The 20,000-nt window shown below is 39.3% G+C and overlaps 2 protein-coding genes across 2 annotated transcripts in view; one reads left to right on the forward strand and one right to left on the reverse strand.

The window, feature by feature from the left end:
• LOC128092976 (uncharacterized) overlaps positions 1 to 5,328 on the reverse strand; it is a 29,703-nt gene extending 24,375 nt beyond the window's left edge. Inside the window, exon 1 of the mRNA XM_052708277.1 lies at positions 233 to 5,328. Coding sequence (XP_052564237.1) covers positions 2,055 to 4,280 — 2,226 coding nt within the window. The 5' untranslated portion in view covers positions 4,281 to 5,328 and the 3' untranslated portion in view covers positions 233 to 2,054. The remainder of the gene's footprint in view (positions 1 to 232) is intronic.
• A 10,733-nt stretch (positions 5,329 to 16,061) lies between these two features.
• The window catches only part of LOC128092687 (uncharacterized), a 4,044-nt gene continuing 105 nt past the window's right edge, over positions 16,062 to 20,000 (forward strand). The window contains exons 1-4 of the mRNA XM_052707034.1: positions 16,062 to 16,071; positions 19,190 to 19,415; positions 19,477 to 19,850; positions 19,912 to 20,000. The exon at positions 19,912 to 20,000 is cut by the window's right edge and continues 105 nt beyond it. Coding sequence (XP_052562994.1) covers positions 16,062 to 16,071; positions 19,190 to 19,415; positions 19,477 to 19,850; positions 19,912 to 20,000 — 699 coding nt within the window. The remainder of the gene's footprint in view (positions 16,072 to 19,189; positions 19,416 to 19,476; positions 19,851 to 19,911) is intronic.

Raw genomic sequence — 20,000 nt, forward strand, 5'->3', positions numbered from 1 at the left:
CGTAGTACGGGAGGGTTTGGACTGCGTGGTCGATGTTTTGCTAGTCAAAATTCGTCTGTGCGATTTTGATTTTAGCAAAAAAAAAATATATATATAGATATACAGCAATTCCATTTGAAAAGAGCCTAAACCGAAAAAAAAGTTCTCCAATCGGGCTCAAAATTTTTCTGGGGGTTCCTCAGCCAAAATAATTAGACCCGTATTTTTTTGTTTGGCCATTAGGGTGACCTACATCTTGCTAGGGTGGTTCGAAAAATGGCAATTTTCGTCATTTTTCGCAAAAATCACTTTTTTCGAAAAATCATATCTCCGCGCCTGTTCCGGATCGAGCCCTTCCGATTTGAGTGGACTGTATTGGGGGGTTTCACAGCTCGTCCAGAGCACACGGGGTTAACGACCTTTCTTCAAAACACGGATCGAAGAAGAACACCGTTTGTTGCGCGGAGTAAAACTTTATTCGCGGCGATCGGGACGGTACAAAGTACGCGGGGGTTCTCGGTGAACCAAGCCGGTTGGGTGTTGGCTGAAGACTTCAAGTTTATTTACATTTTATCATACTCCAGACCTATCTTCTACCGTCGGGCTCTCCCGTACGGTTCTCTTCTCTCTACTTTCCTCTCACGGTTCATCTTGCTATAAAATAGCATCTTAGGGTAAAGGGCGCACTGTTACACTTAACTTCATTTCCAAACATGCCGCCCGCCTTGAAACCTGTGGTTTCAACAATTTCAAAAACTTAACTATCTACTTCTTATCACTAATACTAATTTCAAACCGAATTCTCTTAGGGCTTACTTCGCTTCACAGTATTTCAATAGCATCATTCATTCTACTTCTATTGGTGTAAACAAACTGCTCAGGTTGCTGCTGACTTCGTGGGGTGCATCGTGGACGACGACGACGACGCATTTGGTGCATTCTCTGCTGCTACTGCAAATCTGCTCCCTGGAACGGTCATCTAGTGCTTCGGTGCTGCCTTGGTGCAGCCTGCTCGTGGGGGTCGCCGCCGAGTAGCGGACGTGGTGGTGTGTTTTGCTGCCGGTGCAGCCTCGACTTCGATCGTCAGCGTTCGCCAGACCGGTGGCCGTGTGCCACGATCGCGAACTGTGCTGTGCTTCAGGTGCAGCCTCGCGCTGCGCTTCTTCGGTGTGGGTGAGGGGTGATGCTCCAGCGGAACATGCTCTGCTTCGGGTGGGACCAATGGTCGACCACAGAGTGCACACGGGGTGCAGTTGCATCGGTTGATGCCTTCCTTCTTCTTCTTCTTGGTGATGTCATCTTGTTGACGTTGATTTTTTGTTGCAGATTTCCTCGGGGAGAGATTGCGTTGTAGTATACAGGTGGAGAATTTTGAAAAACCGGAACAACTTACCCAGCCAGGTAACGTTGACGCTGGGCCCGCAGGCCATAAAGTTGTTACGCTGGGGGTGTGTCGTTCGCCGGTGTGCTGCTCGCCGCTGTGCTGATGCGGACGTGGATGCGCTTCGTGCGGGTGGGTTTTCGGACGTTGGTGTAGGTGGTTGAGTTGGTGGTGTGCCTCGAACAAAACTTGATGTAGTAGGTGTATGTAGCGTGCGTAAACTGGAACAACTTACCCCACCAGGTGAATTCTGGCGCTCGATCCGCAGATCATCGGTGAATTCCTGGGGGCGTTGTTCTTCTTCGCTGGTTAGGGATGACTTCATGGTCGTCGGGGACTTCGTGGTCGTCAGGGATGTCGATCGACGTGTGAGCTGGCCAAGCCCAATGTCGAGCGAGAAATCGAGACCGACTGGCAGGATCCTAGGTTTCCTCCAGTGAGATGTGGTAGCGTGGGTGGGTGTGCTACCGATGATAGGGGTGATTAGCGACTTTTTGACAAACATGCAATCCCTTAACCAGGTGAGCGCCTTGTGCGCTGAGCTCGGGCAGACAGGTGTCTACCGAAACGCGAAACTGGACAGCGTCCAGAGAGCTTTCTTCAACAACAAACATGCACACATACAAACTACAAACACCAACATAAACTTCTAGAATTGGGGACGCATAGGCGTCGAGGCGCACTCAGCGAGTGCTTAAATCGAGGTTTGAACAAATTCTTGACTATCCCGGATGGAAAGCGAGCAGATCTTCGAGCTCACACGATCGAAGCGTCCGTTTGCAGTGCGAGATGTTCGACAGACGAACACAGACTCGCATGACGCCGTCCACCAGTTGTGTGTTGGGGCGCGTAACCTTCTCCGACGCCTTGACCATCTGCCAGGTGACATCTCCAACCGTGGAATGTTGACCTTCTTCTTCTTGCGCTTTGGGTTCTCGAGCGCAGTGCAGCGGAGGTAGAGACTCGCACCGTACGCTCGCTCTGACCCGTAGCTCGTGACCTCGACGCAATCGTTGCTGAACCAAATCCAGCGCGGCACCTTACTCGTCGCGACCGCCGTCAATCTCATCCTAACTCTCCACAGCTGCTGCAACGATTCTTCTGACGGTTGATCCCGATCGCTCTTGACTCTCCACAGCTGTTGACAAAAGACACAAGCGTGCACGACACTGTGCAGCGTGTTGAGCGTACTGTGCTCGTCCTTCAGGTGCTTCGGGAGCTGCTTGAGCAGCTCTGGGCAGTGGGAGATCCACTTCTTCACCGTGACATCAGCAGAATCGGTGACCTGCCGGACCTTGTTCATCGACGTGCTGGCTTCTTCAACGCTGTCTGATCTTCCCTTCGCATCTTGGTTCGTCGTCTTCTTGAACAGCTCTTCGCGGGTGGACTCCTCCACAGCGTGGGCGCTTTTGACGTGACTCGACTCCAGTTTGCAGCATCCCTTCAGGTCAACTGTTGAGCTGAAGTAGGTTGCCGTGCATGGGACGCTGGGTGACGACACTGGAACTTTCCCCGAGACTATCCATCCAAACACAGTCTCCTGCAGCGTCGGACCGTCCTCGACGATCTTACGACGACCAGCCGCCAGCAAATCAAAGAAGAATTCAGCACCGATGATCATGTCTATGGGACCAGGTTTCCCAAAGTGCGGATCAGCGAGAATGATGTCACAGGGGAGCATCATCTGGCTGACGTCAACCGGTGTGACGGGCAGATCGCTGGCGATCTTTTCCAGCACGTGGAACTTCATTTCTTTTGAGAACATCGAGATCGTAGCCAGCCGTGGCTGGATCTTCGCGCGTACGGCCTCGAGCGACAACGCTGAGCCGTTTCCGATGCCCTGTACGCTCAGTACATCTGGTGTTGTCCGGAACTTCAGCTTCTTCGAAAACGTGTGAGAAATGTAGCAGAACTCGGAACACGAATCCAACAGTGTACGAGCGAGCGAGAAGTTCCCGAACTGGTCTTCGACGCGAACTACCGCCGTGGACATGAGGACTCGACGGGAAAATGTGGGTGCATTTTGTGCGGGGAGGGATGCCGCTTTGAGGGTGGTGGTATTACGAAAGTCTGTGGGTGGTGGTGGGTGAGTGTTTCGAGAAGTGGATTGAATTACGGAGTAGAAACTTGTGGTTGGTTGGGTGGAAATGTTCTGTGTCTGATCTTGCTGTCTCGTGGGTTGTTGTTGTTGTTGTCCATCTTCTTGGGATTGATTTTGCGTATTAGGAACGGAGGATCTTTCTTGAGGAGCGCCCGCAGGGGCCGGCGTGTCGTAATGCAGCAACGTGTGATGTTTACCGCCGCAGCGGGAACAGGAACCACGAGAACATCCGTCAGCGTAGTGACCAGCATGTAAACAATTTCGGCACAGTCGCCGTCGATTCACTTCCTCCACTCGTTGGGACACAGGCATGTTCCTCAGCTTGCTGCAATTGAACGGCATGTGGAACGTCTCTTCGCAGAACAGGCAACGCCGTTGTGACTGCGAGGACGTGTGAGCGGTCGAGACTCTCGAGCGGTTCTGCCGGCCGTCTCCTTCGCTGGGCCGGTTGGCCTTGATCGATTGCAGCACCGGACGCAGCGCGACCAGCTTTGCCTTCACCACGAAGTACCTCTCCTCGACGTCACGAAGAGCCTTGTTATACTCCATCTCACGCTGAACCACCAGATCAGCCAACCGCTTCTTCCGAGCCTCCTTTGACTCTCCAACAACTTGATGCTCATCCTCGTCGTCGATCATGGCTTCGATCTTACGGCGCACCTTGAAGAACTTCCTCATTGCCTCCTCCAGGGTGTCCAGCCGGGTCGAGATCTGGTTCTCGTGCTCAGCCTTCTTGTACGCCTCCACGAAATCTCCTACACCATTGATGGTCAGGATCAGCTGCCGCTCCTGCTTCAGCAAATCCTTCAACTCGTCCATTCTTCACCGCCTTCACTCACCGTTGACCGCCAAAAATCCAGAACACTGCAACCGCGAACACCGAAACGATCAACTCAACGTTCTACGCGATCCGATTGACAGTGGGGAGAGACAGCCAAGGTGGAGAACCAGCAGTGGACCGACCGACAGAGACCAGAACAATCCAAAAAATCAGGGCTTGCGCAGTTAGAACCCAGACCACAACCCCGGAAAGAAACGCAAACGCGTAAAAAATCCAAATAAATTTTTATTAAAAACTTCTCTCGAAAAACGCTCAATCACTCGAACCCAAATCGCACACACCTCACCACAGACACACACACACACACACCTCATGCACCACATGCAAACCCAAACACTTCCTGGTACGCTGCAGCTCCTCCAGGAACCTCCGGTCAATGGGCAGCGTCCAGCACACACACGATCACTCTCGTTCAACAGCTTCCACAGCAGCGCAGCTTCCGTTCGCCGTCCGCCGTAAATCAGCTCCCAGCACACCAAGAACGCTGACTTCTTCCCGTCAGCACCACCTCGCAGAACAGCAAAAAAAGTGCAGCACAAAGCCGCAAAAAACTGCGCGATGGCGCCAACTACCGCGAACTCGCACTGTCCAAATCGCGATGGCCACTATTCCGCGAATTGGCCACTTTTCACGCGCGCACAACACTCAAGTCCTTCCACTTCGGGCCGGCCACTTCGATCCGGTTCGAAGGACCAATGTTCCGGATCGAGCCCTTCCGATTTGAGTGGACTGTATTGGGGGGTTTCACAGCTCGTCCAGAGCACACGGGGTTAACGACCTTTCTTCAAAACACGGATCGAAGAAGAACACCGTTTGTTGCGCGGAGTAAAACTTTATTCGCGGCGATCGGGACGGTACAAAGTACGCGGGGGTTCTCGGTGAACCAAGCCGGTTGGGTGTTGGCTGAAGACTTCAAGTTTATTTACATTTTATCATACTCCAGACCTATCTTCTACCGTCGGGCTCTCCCGTACGGTTCTCTTCTCTCTACTTTCCTCTCACGGTTCATCTTGCTATAAAATAGCATCTTAGGGTAAAGGGCGCACTGTTACACTTAACTTCATTTCCAAACAGCGCCATTTCATCCGATTTTAGCTGTCTTAGACGCAAAAGAAAGGTGATGAGTTTGGCTATTTGAGGAAAAATAGTAAGAAGTTCCAAAAATCTAGCTTAACTATTGAAAAAGTCGTATGAAAACTTAAAATGGCGTTTTGACCGTGTCTGGACCAAAGAGCCTATGTCTGAAAATATTTTTATCGGATTCCTCGGAAAATTTCACATAATTTATAAAAAATTTGGCGATGTCGAACCGTACGTTTCTGATATATGATTTTTTGAAAATAAAAACTGAGTTTTTCGACGCGCCACGCGCAAAAACAGGGAAATGACGAAATCGGCAAAAAATCAACTTTTTTCACTAAAACTGTGATAACTTAAAAATTTCAGCGATGACCTATACATGTCTGGGTATCAAAATTTTTGTAATTGAAAGACGCAACTTTTGGTACCATTTTGGTACATCTATAGGTCATCGCTGAAATTTTAAAGTTATCGCAGTTTTAGTGAAAAAAGTTGATTTTTTGCCTATTTTCATTTTCCTGTTTTTGCGCGTGGCGCGTCGAAAAACTCAGTTTTTATTTTCAAAAAATCATATCTTGAAAACGTACGGTTTGACATCGCCAATTTTTTGATATGTTACGTGAAATTTTCCGAGGAATCCGATAAAAATATTTTCAGACATAGGCTCTTTGGTCCAGACACGGTCAAAACGCCATTTTAAGTTTTCATACGACTTTTTCAATAGTTAAGCTAGATTTTTGGAACTTCTTACTATTTTTCTCAAATAGCCAAACTCATCACCTTTCTTTTGCGTCTAAGACAGCTAAAATCGGATGAAATGGCGCGGAGATATGATTTTTCGAAAAAAGTGATTTTTGCGAAAAATGACGAAAATTGCCATTTTTCGAACCACCCTAGCAAGATGCCAATAGCCAAACAAAAAAATACGGGTCTTATTATTTTGGCTGAGGAACCCCCAGAAAAATTTTGAGCCCGATTGGAGAACTTTTTTTTCGGTTTAGGCTATTTTCAAATGGAATTGCTGTATATATATATAGAAAAAGCCTATTTTAGTAGTTCTTTACAAATTTGCAAATCGGCTTACCTTTGTATTTTATGATTTGAATGAAACACTGTCCATGCATAACCTATTTTGCATTATTAGTTTTTCCATACAAGTTTCCATACATTTTTGCGGGCTGCACAGAAAAAAAAACAGTTCCCACTATCGTGATTTGTGTTCATAAATTTGAGAACCACGAAGGAATTTATTCATAAGTACGGTGCATTTTCACTATAAACGTGAATATATTCCTTCGCGGTTCTCAAATTCATGAACACAATTCACAATTTCGAGAATCGACTTTTTTCCGTGTGGTCATACAAAAAGGGTACGTAAATGTATGAAAATTTGTATCCAGAGATTGAAATTTCTGATCGATTTGGTGTCTTTTGCTTTGTTTTTTTTAAACCTACCTTAAGACTTTTCAGGAAAAAAGAGAAACACGCATCATTGCTTTGTTAAGCTGTTTTTCACTAGAAGTTGGATTCCAAAAATACATAATTTTCAATTGGGTTCTAAAGCCCTGTGTCAATTTTTATGTTCAAATTTGATTTAAAAATCCATTTTAAACTCTTTGTGGTCGTACAAAAAGTCATTGTACTCAGAAAAATAAGCTTTATCGCTGTAAACAATAATATCAGCAATCTAAGCTTCATTTTAGACACAATTAATGAAAGTTTATTATATGTTTTACGAAATCAAAGTCATTTCGCTGAGTGAAAAAAAATGACAGAAATCGAATTGTGAAAAATAATTGGTATCTCAGCAAAACAAAAGTCTGTAGTTTTTGCATTCTTTCAAACATGACCAGTACCATGAACAAATTGAATGATGATTTAATTAATTTCTGGGAGGTTTTACATTTTTTTCAAATTAAAAACTAAACTAACTTTCTGGGAAAATAATGCGTTTATAAATATCGGTCAGTTTGAGATTTTTTTTAACATGACGCGCTCTTAAAAAATGGATTGGTTTTGAAGAAAACAATTATGAGTTTTATAATTCTTTAAAATATAAGCCAGGTTTAGAAAATTCATTGCTAAAATAAATCTATGAGTTATTGTTTGAAAAAGAATGGGGTTCGCGACAAAGGGAGCGGCCGTGGCTGACTGGTTACGGTGTTTGTAAGCGAATGGTTCTGGGTTCGATTCCCATCTGCTCCCAACGAGAAAGTTAAGAACACATAAATTTGAAATGATGAATATGAACGAAAAATCAAAGTCGCTCGAAGCGGGGTTCGATCCTCCGTCCTTTGGATTGGTAAGCAAAAATGCTAACCACTAGGTCATGACGACTTGGTGAGCCTGGACTGGAATTAGGAATACTGTTACAGAGAGCGAGTTGTGGCGCTATAACCACGGAAAATAGTATCCAAGGCATTCGTGGAAATACAATGTCCCATCCCAGAGGGTCCCGGAGTACCAAACCTTCTTAGCATGGTGCTCCCAACGAAAACAACCAAAAATCTCGGAGCGTATGGCGGTGTGTCCCCACGCTTCTTCCTCCCCTGTCGATTCAGAATTGTGTTGTTGTTCGAACACTCAGTGCTCAAACTCAACCCAATTACGAGTCATCTCTGCGATACGGCTTTACGCAGTAGGCCTGGCCGGTTTAACGCTTGTGATGTTTCAATGCATTCCGATGCAATGGCGCACTACAAATGTTAACAAATGACAAGAAGAGTGCTAGGCGTCATCTAACCTAAGGCACTCTCCAGGATCCCTTCGAAAGATTGGCTGCGCTAGGGTCTGATTAGATTAGATTTGATTAGATTAGAAAAAGAATGGGGTTTGCGACAAAAAATCTGTATTATAGATCTCTTTTAAACATGATCAGTTTTTTGAACAATTTAAAAAAAGATTTTAATCATATCTGGGAGTTTCTGCATTATTTTCTAAATAATCAGTTCTTTTAAAATAATTCGTATAAAGAAATCAGGTTTTCCAATTCTATTTCAAATTGATTAAGAATATGTTGGACTAGCAAAAAAAAAAAAACCAATTTTATATTCTTTCATACATGAGTCAGGAAAAAAAATCAATTGTTAAAAATTTTTTTTTGGTAAAAGTTGAGTAATTAAAAATATCCCAAATGCGATCAGAAAAATTTAAAAATAATGTTTTACAGACTAAATCAAACTTTCAATTTTAAAGTACGGAAATTTCATAATTTATCGTTTTTGTATGCTTTATAAAGGAAAGTTACCCCTAAAAAACATTTTTGAATAAATAGCTTAGAAAATTTTCTACAATTTTCTCTCTTAGACTATGAAAATCGGACCACCTTACAGAGTATTCGAATCGATATTTTTTTTCTAGGTGTCTCACGATATTTCATTAACTATTGAATCGATTTTATTATTAAAAAAAATATTTGTGAGATTATATGAGCTTTTCAATAAATTTTAAGTAATTTGGTCTAAAATATGAAATGAGGAAAAATATTTTCAAAACTGTTTAAAATTTCGACTTGATTTAAATAATTTGAAAGCCGGGTGTATATCATAAACTTATCTCCAATTAACAAAGTCTCAGCGAAAAAAAATCAGGATTTTTTTAAGGAAATTGCGATCAATTTGACTATTGGTGCTAAAAACGAAACTAAAGTGAAGTCATTTGTTCTTTTCAGCAAAACTATTTGTAAAGTTCAAGGTTCAAATTCACAAGTTTTAAAATGCTATTTTCATTCATCATTCGACCCTTCATCTAACACCCCACGGCAAAGCTTGAAGGTGTGGGTGGCCAAACTTTTTACTGCTAAACGATAGCGAGCGTTGACGAAAGCGGAAGGACACGGTTGGTTCACAAATAAGGTCCTAGACTGGATTTTCCACTCAATTTCCAATGTGACTTGGTTTTCGGGGGTTTCCATTTTCTTTGAAAGGCACCTATAAAGTTGTGGGCAGGATGGGGGGGGGGGGGGGGCAACTTCTTGCATCTCATTTGATGACGAAGTTGACAATGTTGGGGATTCGGATGGAGATGAGGGAAGCGAAAAAGTGCTCAAGTCTAGGTGTTGAAACAGCAATAAAGTGGAATTTTGGTTTCCTTTTCCTTGGGGCGAAACCGTTTTTTTTATCGTGGGTGCTTTGGGAAACTTTCTTTTCCTGGAAGAAGGTGGCAATTGTCGCAGGAACTGTTTCTTTTCTCAGGTGGAATAATTTGAGGTGTCACCGCTGACACCAGTGGACACCAAGGTTTGGGACAGACGGTGATTGACGAGTGTTTCGTTATTTGAAAGTTTTTTTCGTTTTGAATTGTAGTACTTCGAAGTTGAAAAAAAAAGAAAGAATAAATTTAACATATTTTATCGGTTGAAATCTGATTTTATGAAGATTACTTTAATGACAATAACATTGTAATCAATGTTAATACAACAATCACAAATCACTCCTTGACTTTGAGAAAACTATTCCAATGCGGTTAAATCCAAATTTATCTTCTAAATTCGGATAGTCCAATTCATCAAGGAGTGCAAAAGGTCCGTCAGTTACCAACTGACTGTCGTTAATCCATCAAGATTCAAAACATGGTTTTCCTCGGATCTTTCGTTCAGTGTGGAAGAGTCTGTGGGTGAGAATTTATAGCCGTTAATAAATGAACTAATGCTCATCAGGCGGTAAGAAAGACGTATTTTTCATGAACCCTTCTTTTGGTTGGTCTTTTTTCATCCTTGCCTCAAATCGTCTAAACTAAATTTGGAGCATTTGGAGTTTTATTTCGGTTGCGTCCGAATTCACCCCCAAACGACGGTCTTAACCGAATTGGGAGGTAAAACCGAAGGATATAAATTTTGTTTTTATCTGCTTGGCCGCTTGCAGAAACAAACGGAAATTGGACCATTCAGGCAATAATCGGCCCAACAAAAACCGGACGGATATGGTCTATTTACACGACTCGAACGGCAAACAGATGTGCGTGCCTGCTCGACTTTTGGTGGGCTGATCGGAAAACGCGGACCCCCTGAAGAACCCCACGCAACCCGATGCCTACCCTCTCCAGGAAATACTGCTACGTGCCGACTTCCGTCTGAATTGCCCAAAGGGAACATTTTGATAAATTCAGGTCAATGAATAATTAATTTGCGGGTTTGCTCCAGAGATGTCGGTGCACATCACTTAATTTCAACCCATCACGACTTTTGGCCTTCACTTCCTTCAGAGTGGCAACTTCTTCTTGCCTCCGCTTCCGGAGTATCGATCTGTTTGGTCCCCGGCCGGAACAAGACGAACGCTGGTCCCTGAGGCTACCGGGAAAGGATTGGGCTCGTTTTCACTTTGGAAAATTGAAAGGTTTTCGTTTTATTAGATAAACACCCGAACCTATTTTTCAAACCTCCGCAGCAGGCGCCGTTGACCTTCCCAAGGGGCTAGGTGGGTCAGGGTGTGGACCAAAGGGATGATGGTCTTAGGAGTGCAGGGACGTAGCAGATTAAAAAAACAAATTTAATTATAATGTTAAAACAATTTTACCATATTTCAACTTTCAACCTTGTTATTCAAGATTTTGAAGGTTAGCAGTTTTGTTGAGTGAAAAATGATCAAAATATGAATGAATTCATTTTCTTAATCAATTTCAGTATTTAATTTCCTTTGTTTCCTAAACACTAGTAATGAATAAAATTGTCATTTAAAAATTATAATTTTAAATATTTTATTATGAGCATAGTTTTAAACTGACTACGACACTGTCTCTCTATCTAATACTAATGGGTTGTGAGAAATGGTGCCGATTGAAATTATTGCATTAGGGAGTCCCACAGTTTGGGCTTCCCGAATACCATGAAACCCAAGTTTTGGCGTTATCGTAGCACCTATCCACGTTCTCAAACATACACATTCAAAAAACGCACCTACACACCTACCCGTCATTACCGACGTCGTCCTGTCTCTCTCCCTCACTCTGGCGAGCTTATGGAGTTCGATTCGGAAAATGCAGCAAAATGTAGCTCTGCGAACCTTTTTCGACCTAGCCACGCCGCTCATCCTGAATTAGTTCTAATAAAATATTTACAGTCGGAAATCAATTTCCACTCCAATTGGGGGAGCGTCGGGGTAGACCGGAAATTCCCGGAAGGTGCACGAGCAATTCTGGACGGGAATCGATGTTTGCCAGGTACGTGGCAAATTTCGACCGAAAAACGTTTTATGAGAGGGAGGAAGGGGAGGTATTGAGCCGTGATCAAATTTATAGTATGCTGAATGCTGCTTTAGTTGAGGCTGACCTTGATTATGGTTGATTTAAATCGATAAGTTAGATTAAGCAATTTTATTGTATTCTTTGTGAATGGAAGAAATTTGGAGATTCCCGAAGTAAAGTAAATTTTTTTTTGATAAACTTATCTTCTTTGTATTTTTTTTATTTGAATTAAACTTTTTGTCAAAAAAGGCTAATTATTTTTTTCAATGCAATACAAAATCGGTTTCTAAATGTTTCAAATTGCTTTTGTGTTTCCGGCAAAGTTGTAGATTGTGATTAGGACTTTTCCGAAAAAAATAGGTGCACGGAAATATTTTTTTTTTGTATTTTTCAATCAACTCTTAATAACGAAAAATTAAATTCTAAAAATACTTTTATTTAATTTTCGAATTTTAAGATACATTTTAGAGGAGTTAAAAAAAACTTCTTCTGAACCATACAGCATTGAAAAAAAATATTTTCACCCCTTGGACACTTTGCACATTTTGTGATGAAACATGTAAACAATTTAAAGTTTGACAGAAACCTAGTACTACGTTTTGTTCAGAAACTCATGCCAAACATTTTGCTTCAAAAAGTTCATGAAAAGATGATTTCTATATAAAAGTTATATAACACATACTATTACAAAAATCAAAAAAGGCGCAAAAAAAGTTTGTACACCTTTCGATAAATTAACATAAATAAAGTTATTTGTTGACAAATCAACATAAATCCAGTCTCCCAACTCCAAATAGGCATCCTTGACTGATTAAAAAAATAATTTGGATTGAATATAAAGTTTACTAACTACATAGTATAAAAGTTAATTTAACTCTGGAAATTCTATATAAAACTTATCTAAACTGGCAAACTTCTCATTTAACTAACTGGGTGGTTTATATAAAACACCTAGATGTTTGGGTATCAAAAGATCGGAAATTTTATGCGCTTTCCGATGCCACATAGCTTGATTTGTGAATCGTGGAATGGTTCAGATGCCGGCGAATTTTCCGACGACGTAATTCCGGGTTGGTACGAAATTCCAACGAAAAATCTACTCTATCGATACAAAGACCCCCAAATCGGTGTTATACCCACTCAAAACTGTTTGTTTAGCAATTCTTTGGTAATATATTGACATTTAGTTAAATAAAATGTTTGCAAAATTTTGTATAGAAAAGTTTTATAAAGAATTTCCAGAGTTATAAAAACTTTTATACTAAGTAGTTAGTAAACTTTATATTCAATACATATTATTTTTTTTAATCAATCAGTCAAGGATGCCTATTTGGAGTTCAGAGACTGGATTGATGATGATTTGTCAACAAATAACTTTATTTATGTTAATTTTTCGAAAGGTTTACAAACTTTTTTTGCACCTCTTTTGATTTTTGTAATAGTATGTGTTATAGAACTTTTTATAGAGATCATCTTTTCATGAGGTTTATGTAGCAAAATGTTCGGCATGAGTTTCTGAACAAAACGTAGGACTAGGTTTCTGTCAAACTTTAATTTGTTTACATGTTTCATCACAAAATATGCATGTTGCCCAAGGGGTGTAAATACTCTTTTTACATACTGTAGGGATTAGGAGACATGATTTTTTTTTAATCGTTTGATCGAACCTTTTTGAAGTTATATCTACTTTTAGGTATAAATTGCCGATTTCTTTTGGTTTTATTGCATTTTAAAAATAATTCTTAAAAAAAACACTGAAAAAACATTTTCGAAAAGCTGAAAAAATGTCCAACAATTTTCTCTCTAGATCTTTGAAAATCGGTCAATTAGTTTCTGAGGTACATACAGCCTTACAAAGCATTCGAATAATTGAACATGTTTTTTTAAGCCTGTAATTTTCAATTGACTATATCTTGGAAACTATTGGTAATTTTCTGATTTTTCAATAAAAATATTTCATGAATTGTATTATTTGGTCTAAACTGGGAAATAAGGAAGATTTTCTATGTGTAAACCTTTTCAAAAGTAAAGCTACATTTTAAAATATTAAGATTATTTTTATTGAAAAGATCAGAAAATTTCACAAAAGTTTCATTTTTTTACATTGAACATCGGACCAATAGTTTCTGAAATATGGTCCGTTGAGAATTACAAGCTAATTAGGACACTTGGAAAAAATAATAAAAAATTGTGAGGCTCAGAATCTAATTGCCTGCTTTTCAATGTTCCAGGGATAAAACTGTATGATATTTTTAAGCTTTTTAAAAATATTTTTTTCGAGGTTGCGTTTCTTTCAGGAATTAGCTATAACTTGAAAAAGGTACGTTTTATAAAAAAAATGTGATTTCAAATTTAATATTGCTTTAAAAAACGATTTTCAAAAAAAAATGTCCGAACAAAAACGAAAATTTTCCCAAATAGCAGTTTTTGTATTCAAAAAATCATATCTTCTTAATCTGATTTTGCACAATCACGCACTATGGCTCAATACATGCCGTTTTAGTCCTTTAAAACACATCAAAAAATTTCGGAAATTAATAAATACTTATTATGAAAATTCAACTTTTAGTCATAAAAATTAAATAACAAAGTAAATGTGCGAAATCGTAGAAATCAACTCAAATTCAAAACATTGGTAAAGCATTGAAAAAGGCTCTAAACAGTTTAGACCAATAAAATAGTATCAAGCTTTCTTAGTTCCTGATAAATTTTAAAATACATGGACTTTTTGCGTTGGTTCATAACTTAAGGAACCGTTTTTCATTCAATTAATTAGCATTTCAAAATTAGTCTTAGTTTCTCAACATTCAATTGAAAAATAAATGTATTTTATTTAAACTTTTTATTTTGGTTTTCCTCAGCTTTTTTTATGTTTTGTGTTTCAAAGCGATAAACACTTAAATCTACATACAGTTAAACCTTGCATAGTGCGCAGGCGTTACACTTTGTATTTATTCGATTACTCTAAAACGACATAATATTTTTGCAATCTTTTTGAAGCAATTTGTTCGTTTTATTCCAATCTACAATTAGCATCAAAGAGATTGCCAAAATATTACATATTTCGTTATAGAGTAATCGAATAAACACACAGCGTAACGCCTGCGCACTATGCGAGGTTTAACTGTATTTCGTAGACTCCAGATTACAATAACATCTACGCAACAGCTCTCAACAGTTGGCAGAAAAACAAAGTTAGTTGTGCGAGACAGACAAAAAATAATATCATACGAACCGTTTTAATACCCATTTGAATGCTAATATTTTTGGCACTCACTAAACGTCTTGGCGAAATAAAGCAAATTCTTTCGCCCTAGACTGGTGGAATTTTTGACATCGTCGAGTCGACAACAGACACAGGATGTTGGCTGCTGTTTTTCCTTGTACCAAATAAAGTGTCGACGGCGGATATGTAAATTTAATATGTTTTAGGGTGATATGTCAGTTATTGATTGAAATTTTGGGGGTAGTGTTTGTTTTACTCCATGTTATTTATTTGTATTGAATACTGTGGTGTTAAAAAACGAAAATATTATTGTTAAATCACCCAAAATAAACAAACTTTTAAAAAGTTCACTTGCTGCCAACTCTTTGTCTTCCTGTGAATTTCCCTGCGAACCGTTTAGTTTTTCCTTTCGATTTCTTTCATATTTTCGCTTTTCCTGTTTGTGTCCTCCAGTTTATCTCACCCCTTCAAACTTCGTTTGATCTGATATGGGTAAAATAGTTTCGCACAGTTGGCACCACCCAGGGCAACTTTTCGCCTTCAGCTATGCTAAACTCTCTGGGAAAGAATTTCCCATGATTTTCCTTTGTCCGGATGGTAGAAATTGTCTCCTCCTCATCAGCCCGGCCCGGGAAGCTTTATGTTATGGATCCACACGAAAGAGTTGTTGACGACGGCGACGCCGCCAAGTCTCAATCGCCAGGACATATGAGAACATCGGGATACAATTTGCGAGCATAAAATATGCATAAAGTTTCAGGGTGAAATGTGCGAAAGTTTTTTGCGTTTCCAGACCAATCCACCCACACACACACACACACACACACACACACACACACACACACACACACACACACACACACGAAGGTCCACCCGCACAGAGTTTTTTTTTTATTGCGGGCGGAAAGCTATCAATTTGATCGCTTCCACTTTGCGAACAATTTGCAAATAGCATATTAGTGGGTGATGTGCTGGCAGCACTGCTACGGTGGTTTGGAGCTTGGAAACGTCCAAAGTTCTGTAGTTTTTTTTATCTTTCCGGTGTGAATTGGTCGTGGAAGGAATTTGGTGATCGTGATAGGTTAGTGACAGCATGGTTTTAATTTTCTGGCGTTTATCTCAAAAAAAAGTTGTTGTTAGCTCAAGCAATTAACAAATTTTGTTTGCTTTTCATCTAAAAACATTCTTTCCGCTCATTTATGTAGAACGAAAATATGTGATAATCTAGTAGAGCATGTAAGTATGAGCCACATGTTATGCATCGTAGTACAGGATGATACAAGGTGGGTTTTACGTAAATGTGATAATTTTCAACTCAATTCGTTGGATTAGATGCAGCACTTTCAAGCCCTTACATGCGTTTAGTTTTGGGTGTGTTTAGCGAGTGGCAATTAAAGGTGTGAGATTCCGGATTTTTTCGTGGCCCTTTTAAATTGAAGAAGAATGAATCAAGAGAAATACTTTCTGTCAAGAAAAAAGTCGCATGACTAAGGTCTTAGATGCTGTCATTCACTTTTGGAGCGAAGACTGTCAATGATAATAAGGTCCATAAATACGTTCACCATTTTTCTATTGATGCCTTCAGATTAGCGATGCGGTTGTTCGCATATCCGGATATCCGGATATTGATCCGTGTGGATATCACTTATCCAAATCACCTGATATTCGGATAATTATCAGCACTATTCGTGCTATCCGAATATTTTTTATTTTATTCAATATTTGTAGAGAGTTTTGAATGATAATCATCTTGTTTAGTTTATCTTTTTTATTGGTAGTATTTGGCCTTTTCTTCCACTTCCAAGCACTACATTATGCCTTTTTAATTTTTTCATGTTTTTACAGTCACATTTTCCATTTTTTGCTTGTTTTTCACATTTTGTGCTCTTGAACATTATCATTTAAATTGTAAAAAATACATAGAGGCATAGTCTTGGACACTACAAAAGTTACTTGTTTACATAGGGTTAGCATTCTGAGATCTCGGAAACACATAATTTCCAAAACGTCCCGATAGCCATTTCCTGCTTTCCAGTAAAGATTTACATAATGCTCTAAAACTTAACCTAACTTTTTTTATTTTATGTTTGAAAAACAAAAAATGAAAAATCCCAAGCTTCATGCAAATTATGGATTCGGATTGAAAATCGAACAAAAATGACTGCACCCTTTTGAAAGCTATCAGAAGATATAAATATATTACTCAAAATATCTGAACCACATGTATGCATTTTAAAAGTATGTTAATACTCCGGTCAGATTGTAATTTGTATAAAAAACATTACGGAAAAAAATCGTTTTCGTCTTGGGAGAAAACCGGCAAAACCGTAAATCTGTTGGCAACCCTGATGCATTGAAAAAAAAAAGTCCTTCAACAAAATAAACAATATCAATACAATACAATATCAAATAAGCTATTTTGTGTCATTGGTTCACCCATACAACTCTCCATACAATTTTGGCTGCTGTCCATACAACAAAAATGGTACGTAAATATTCAAACAGCTGAAGCTTTTGAGTGAATTTTCTGATCAATTTGGTGTCTTCGGCAAAATTGTAGGTATTGTTGATGACTATTCAGAAAAAAATAGGTACAATGATTTTTTTTGCTGATTTTTCAATCAACTTTTTTTCACAAAAACGAGATTTTTTGATGTGTTTTAGGGGACAAAACCCGCAACTTTTGAGCTATAGAAAAGTATGGTGAAAAAATCTGCCGCAGAGTTATGATTTTTTGAAAAAACCGAAATTTCATGCAAAAACAAATTTGACTTAATTTTTTATTGTAAAATTGAATTTGCAATCGACTTTAACAGATTTTTTGATAAAGGGCGACCATGATTTTTAAAAATAGTGACCATGAGTGACCATTCCTAAAATTATTTTTTTGAAAAAATCAGAAAATTTGCTATAAAATTGTCTAAGAGACATTGAAAATAGGACCTCGGGTTACTGAGATACAGCTGCTTTAAGAAAAAGAAACACGAAAATGGATGTTTTTTAAGTCTCACCAAAACATCTCACCATTTTCTCATGTCGATATCTCAGCAACTTATGATCCGATTTTCAATGTTAAAACATGAAACATTCGTGAATTTTTTCAATCTTTTCGAAAAAAATATTTTGAAAAACAATAAATCAAGACTAGCATTTTGAAAGGGCGTAATATTCAATGTTTGGCTCTTTTAAAATGTTAGTCTTGATTTAAAAATTTTCAAAATATTTTTTCAAAAAAGATCGGAATCACGAATGATTCATGTTTTAACATTGAAAATCGGACAATTAGTTGCTGAGATATCGACATTAGAAAATGGTTGGTTGTTTTGATGAGACTTAGAAAACTTCAAACTTCAGCAACCTGATGTCATATCTGCAATGTCTCTTAGACAATTTTATAGCAAATTTTCTGAACTTTTCAAAAAAAAAAAAAAATTTAGAAATTGGCACTCATGGTCACTGTTTTTAAAAATCGAAAAACTGCAAATATTTCACTAAAATCAAACTTTAGATGGCTATATCTTCAAACAGAGCCCTTTATTAAAAAATCTGTAAGGTACTTTTCGATTGCAAACTCAATTTCTCCCCAAAACTATTAAGTCAAATTTGTTTTTGCATGAAATTTTGGTTTTTTTTCCAAAAATAACTATTTTTTCAAAAATTCATAACTTGGCCGCAAATTCTTTGACCATGTTTCTCTATGGCTCAAAAGTTGCGGGTTTTTGTCCCCTTAAACATATAAAAAAATATCTAAAATAAAAAAAATACGTATTTTGTTTTTGTGAAAAAAGGTTGATTGAAAAATTAATGTATTTCTTAAACAAACATGGCCAACAAATGACAGGTCACGAGTGACACCTATTTCAGCCTCAATGAGTTATAGGAAATACCGATCCAGATGCATCGAGGAACGTGCTCTTTCAATAAATTTGATTGACTAAGTATTGGAAAATATAGAATAAATAAGTGAATTTGTACTGCTGCAGTAATCTCATTAGCAGTCATGTGTTTCGAACATTTGTAAGTTTTTTTTTTAATGAGAATTCTGACTATTTCGATAAGCTTTGTCGACATTTTTTTTGTTTTTGTATGAAAAATATTGCTTCCAACGAACCGCTACATAAGTCATCCTTGTGGCCCTATTGGTTATCAACTCAAATCAATCGAATCAAAACATATTGCTTCCAAATAATATTTATTTATTTTTTAAACAGTGCATTAAAGTGTTGACTGTTTAGAGAGTGCTATAATTGTTTCGATATAAAAGGCTAGACGTGAGCCATCGGACGCATTCAAGCTTCAACTATGAAAAGAACACTGCTATTTGTTTCTACATTGATCTTTTGTATTACACCCATTGTTACTTTCGGTAGCATTTCAACTAACGTTTTGCAATTATTACAGCCTCCCCCGTGCTAGCATGCAATCATCCCGTAAAACACTACACGACCCTGGGATGCACTCCCAGTGCAGAGTTTGACGCTGAAGGTTGTCCACTAAGCTATAACTGCCCTACGCTGTACGAACGCGACCCGGACAAGTGCTATCTTCTGGGGCGTGAGTACGACATCGGACAGTCGGTACCTCCGGAGCAGTCTATCTCCAGCTGCTACTTCATGAGCTGTTATCAGTGAGTTTTACTTTTTAGTTAGATTTTTCCATTGAGTTTGTGAAGTTTTACTTATTTCTAGAAACAATGAAAACAAAACTGAATTTGTCGTTGCGATCGCCGATTGTTTCTTCCCGATTGAGCCGACCACGTGCATTTTTCAATATGAACCCAACCAGTGTTGTTCTACGCGCAGTGTCTGCGGTGATGATCGTGAGAACTTGGCCAAGTGCACCGTAAACGGACGCAGTTACTACGAAGGGGAGCGTGTTTATCTCGAAGACAGGCACTGTCAAACGTGCGTTTGTACACGTGCCTCCAGTGGATGCCTGGAAGGCGAGGTGACCTGCCAGGACCATCTGTGTGACTTTGAGGTTTTCAATGCTGAAAAATTGCTCGACGGGGCTGCTCCAGTGTATGACGATATCAGCTGTTGTCCAATCGATTGGAGATTGCGTAAGATTTGATCAAATCTTTCGGGATGTGATAAAAACTATATACTTTTTTATTCGTACAGCTCAGGACGCCGATGCCGTTGCTCTGTGCGCTGAATCGTACTCCGGAAACATACCAAATTTGCAGTGTTTGTATGGCAACTTAACACTG

Source organism: Culex pipiens, chromosome 2 (genome assembly GCF_016801865.2).
Source record: "Culex pipiens pallens isolate TS chromosome 2, TS_CPP_V2, whole genome shotgun sequence".
NCBI classification, from domain to species: Eukaryota; Metazoa; Arthropoda; class Insecta; order Diptera; family Culicidae; genus Culex; species Culex pipiens.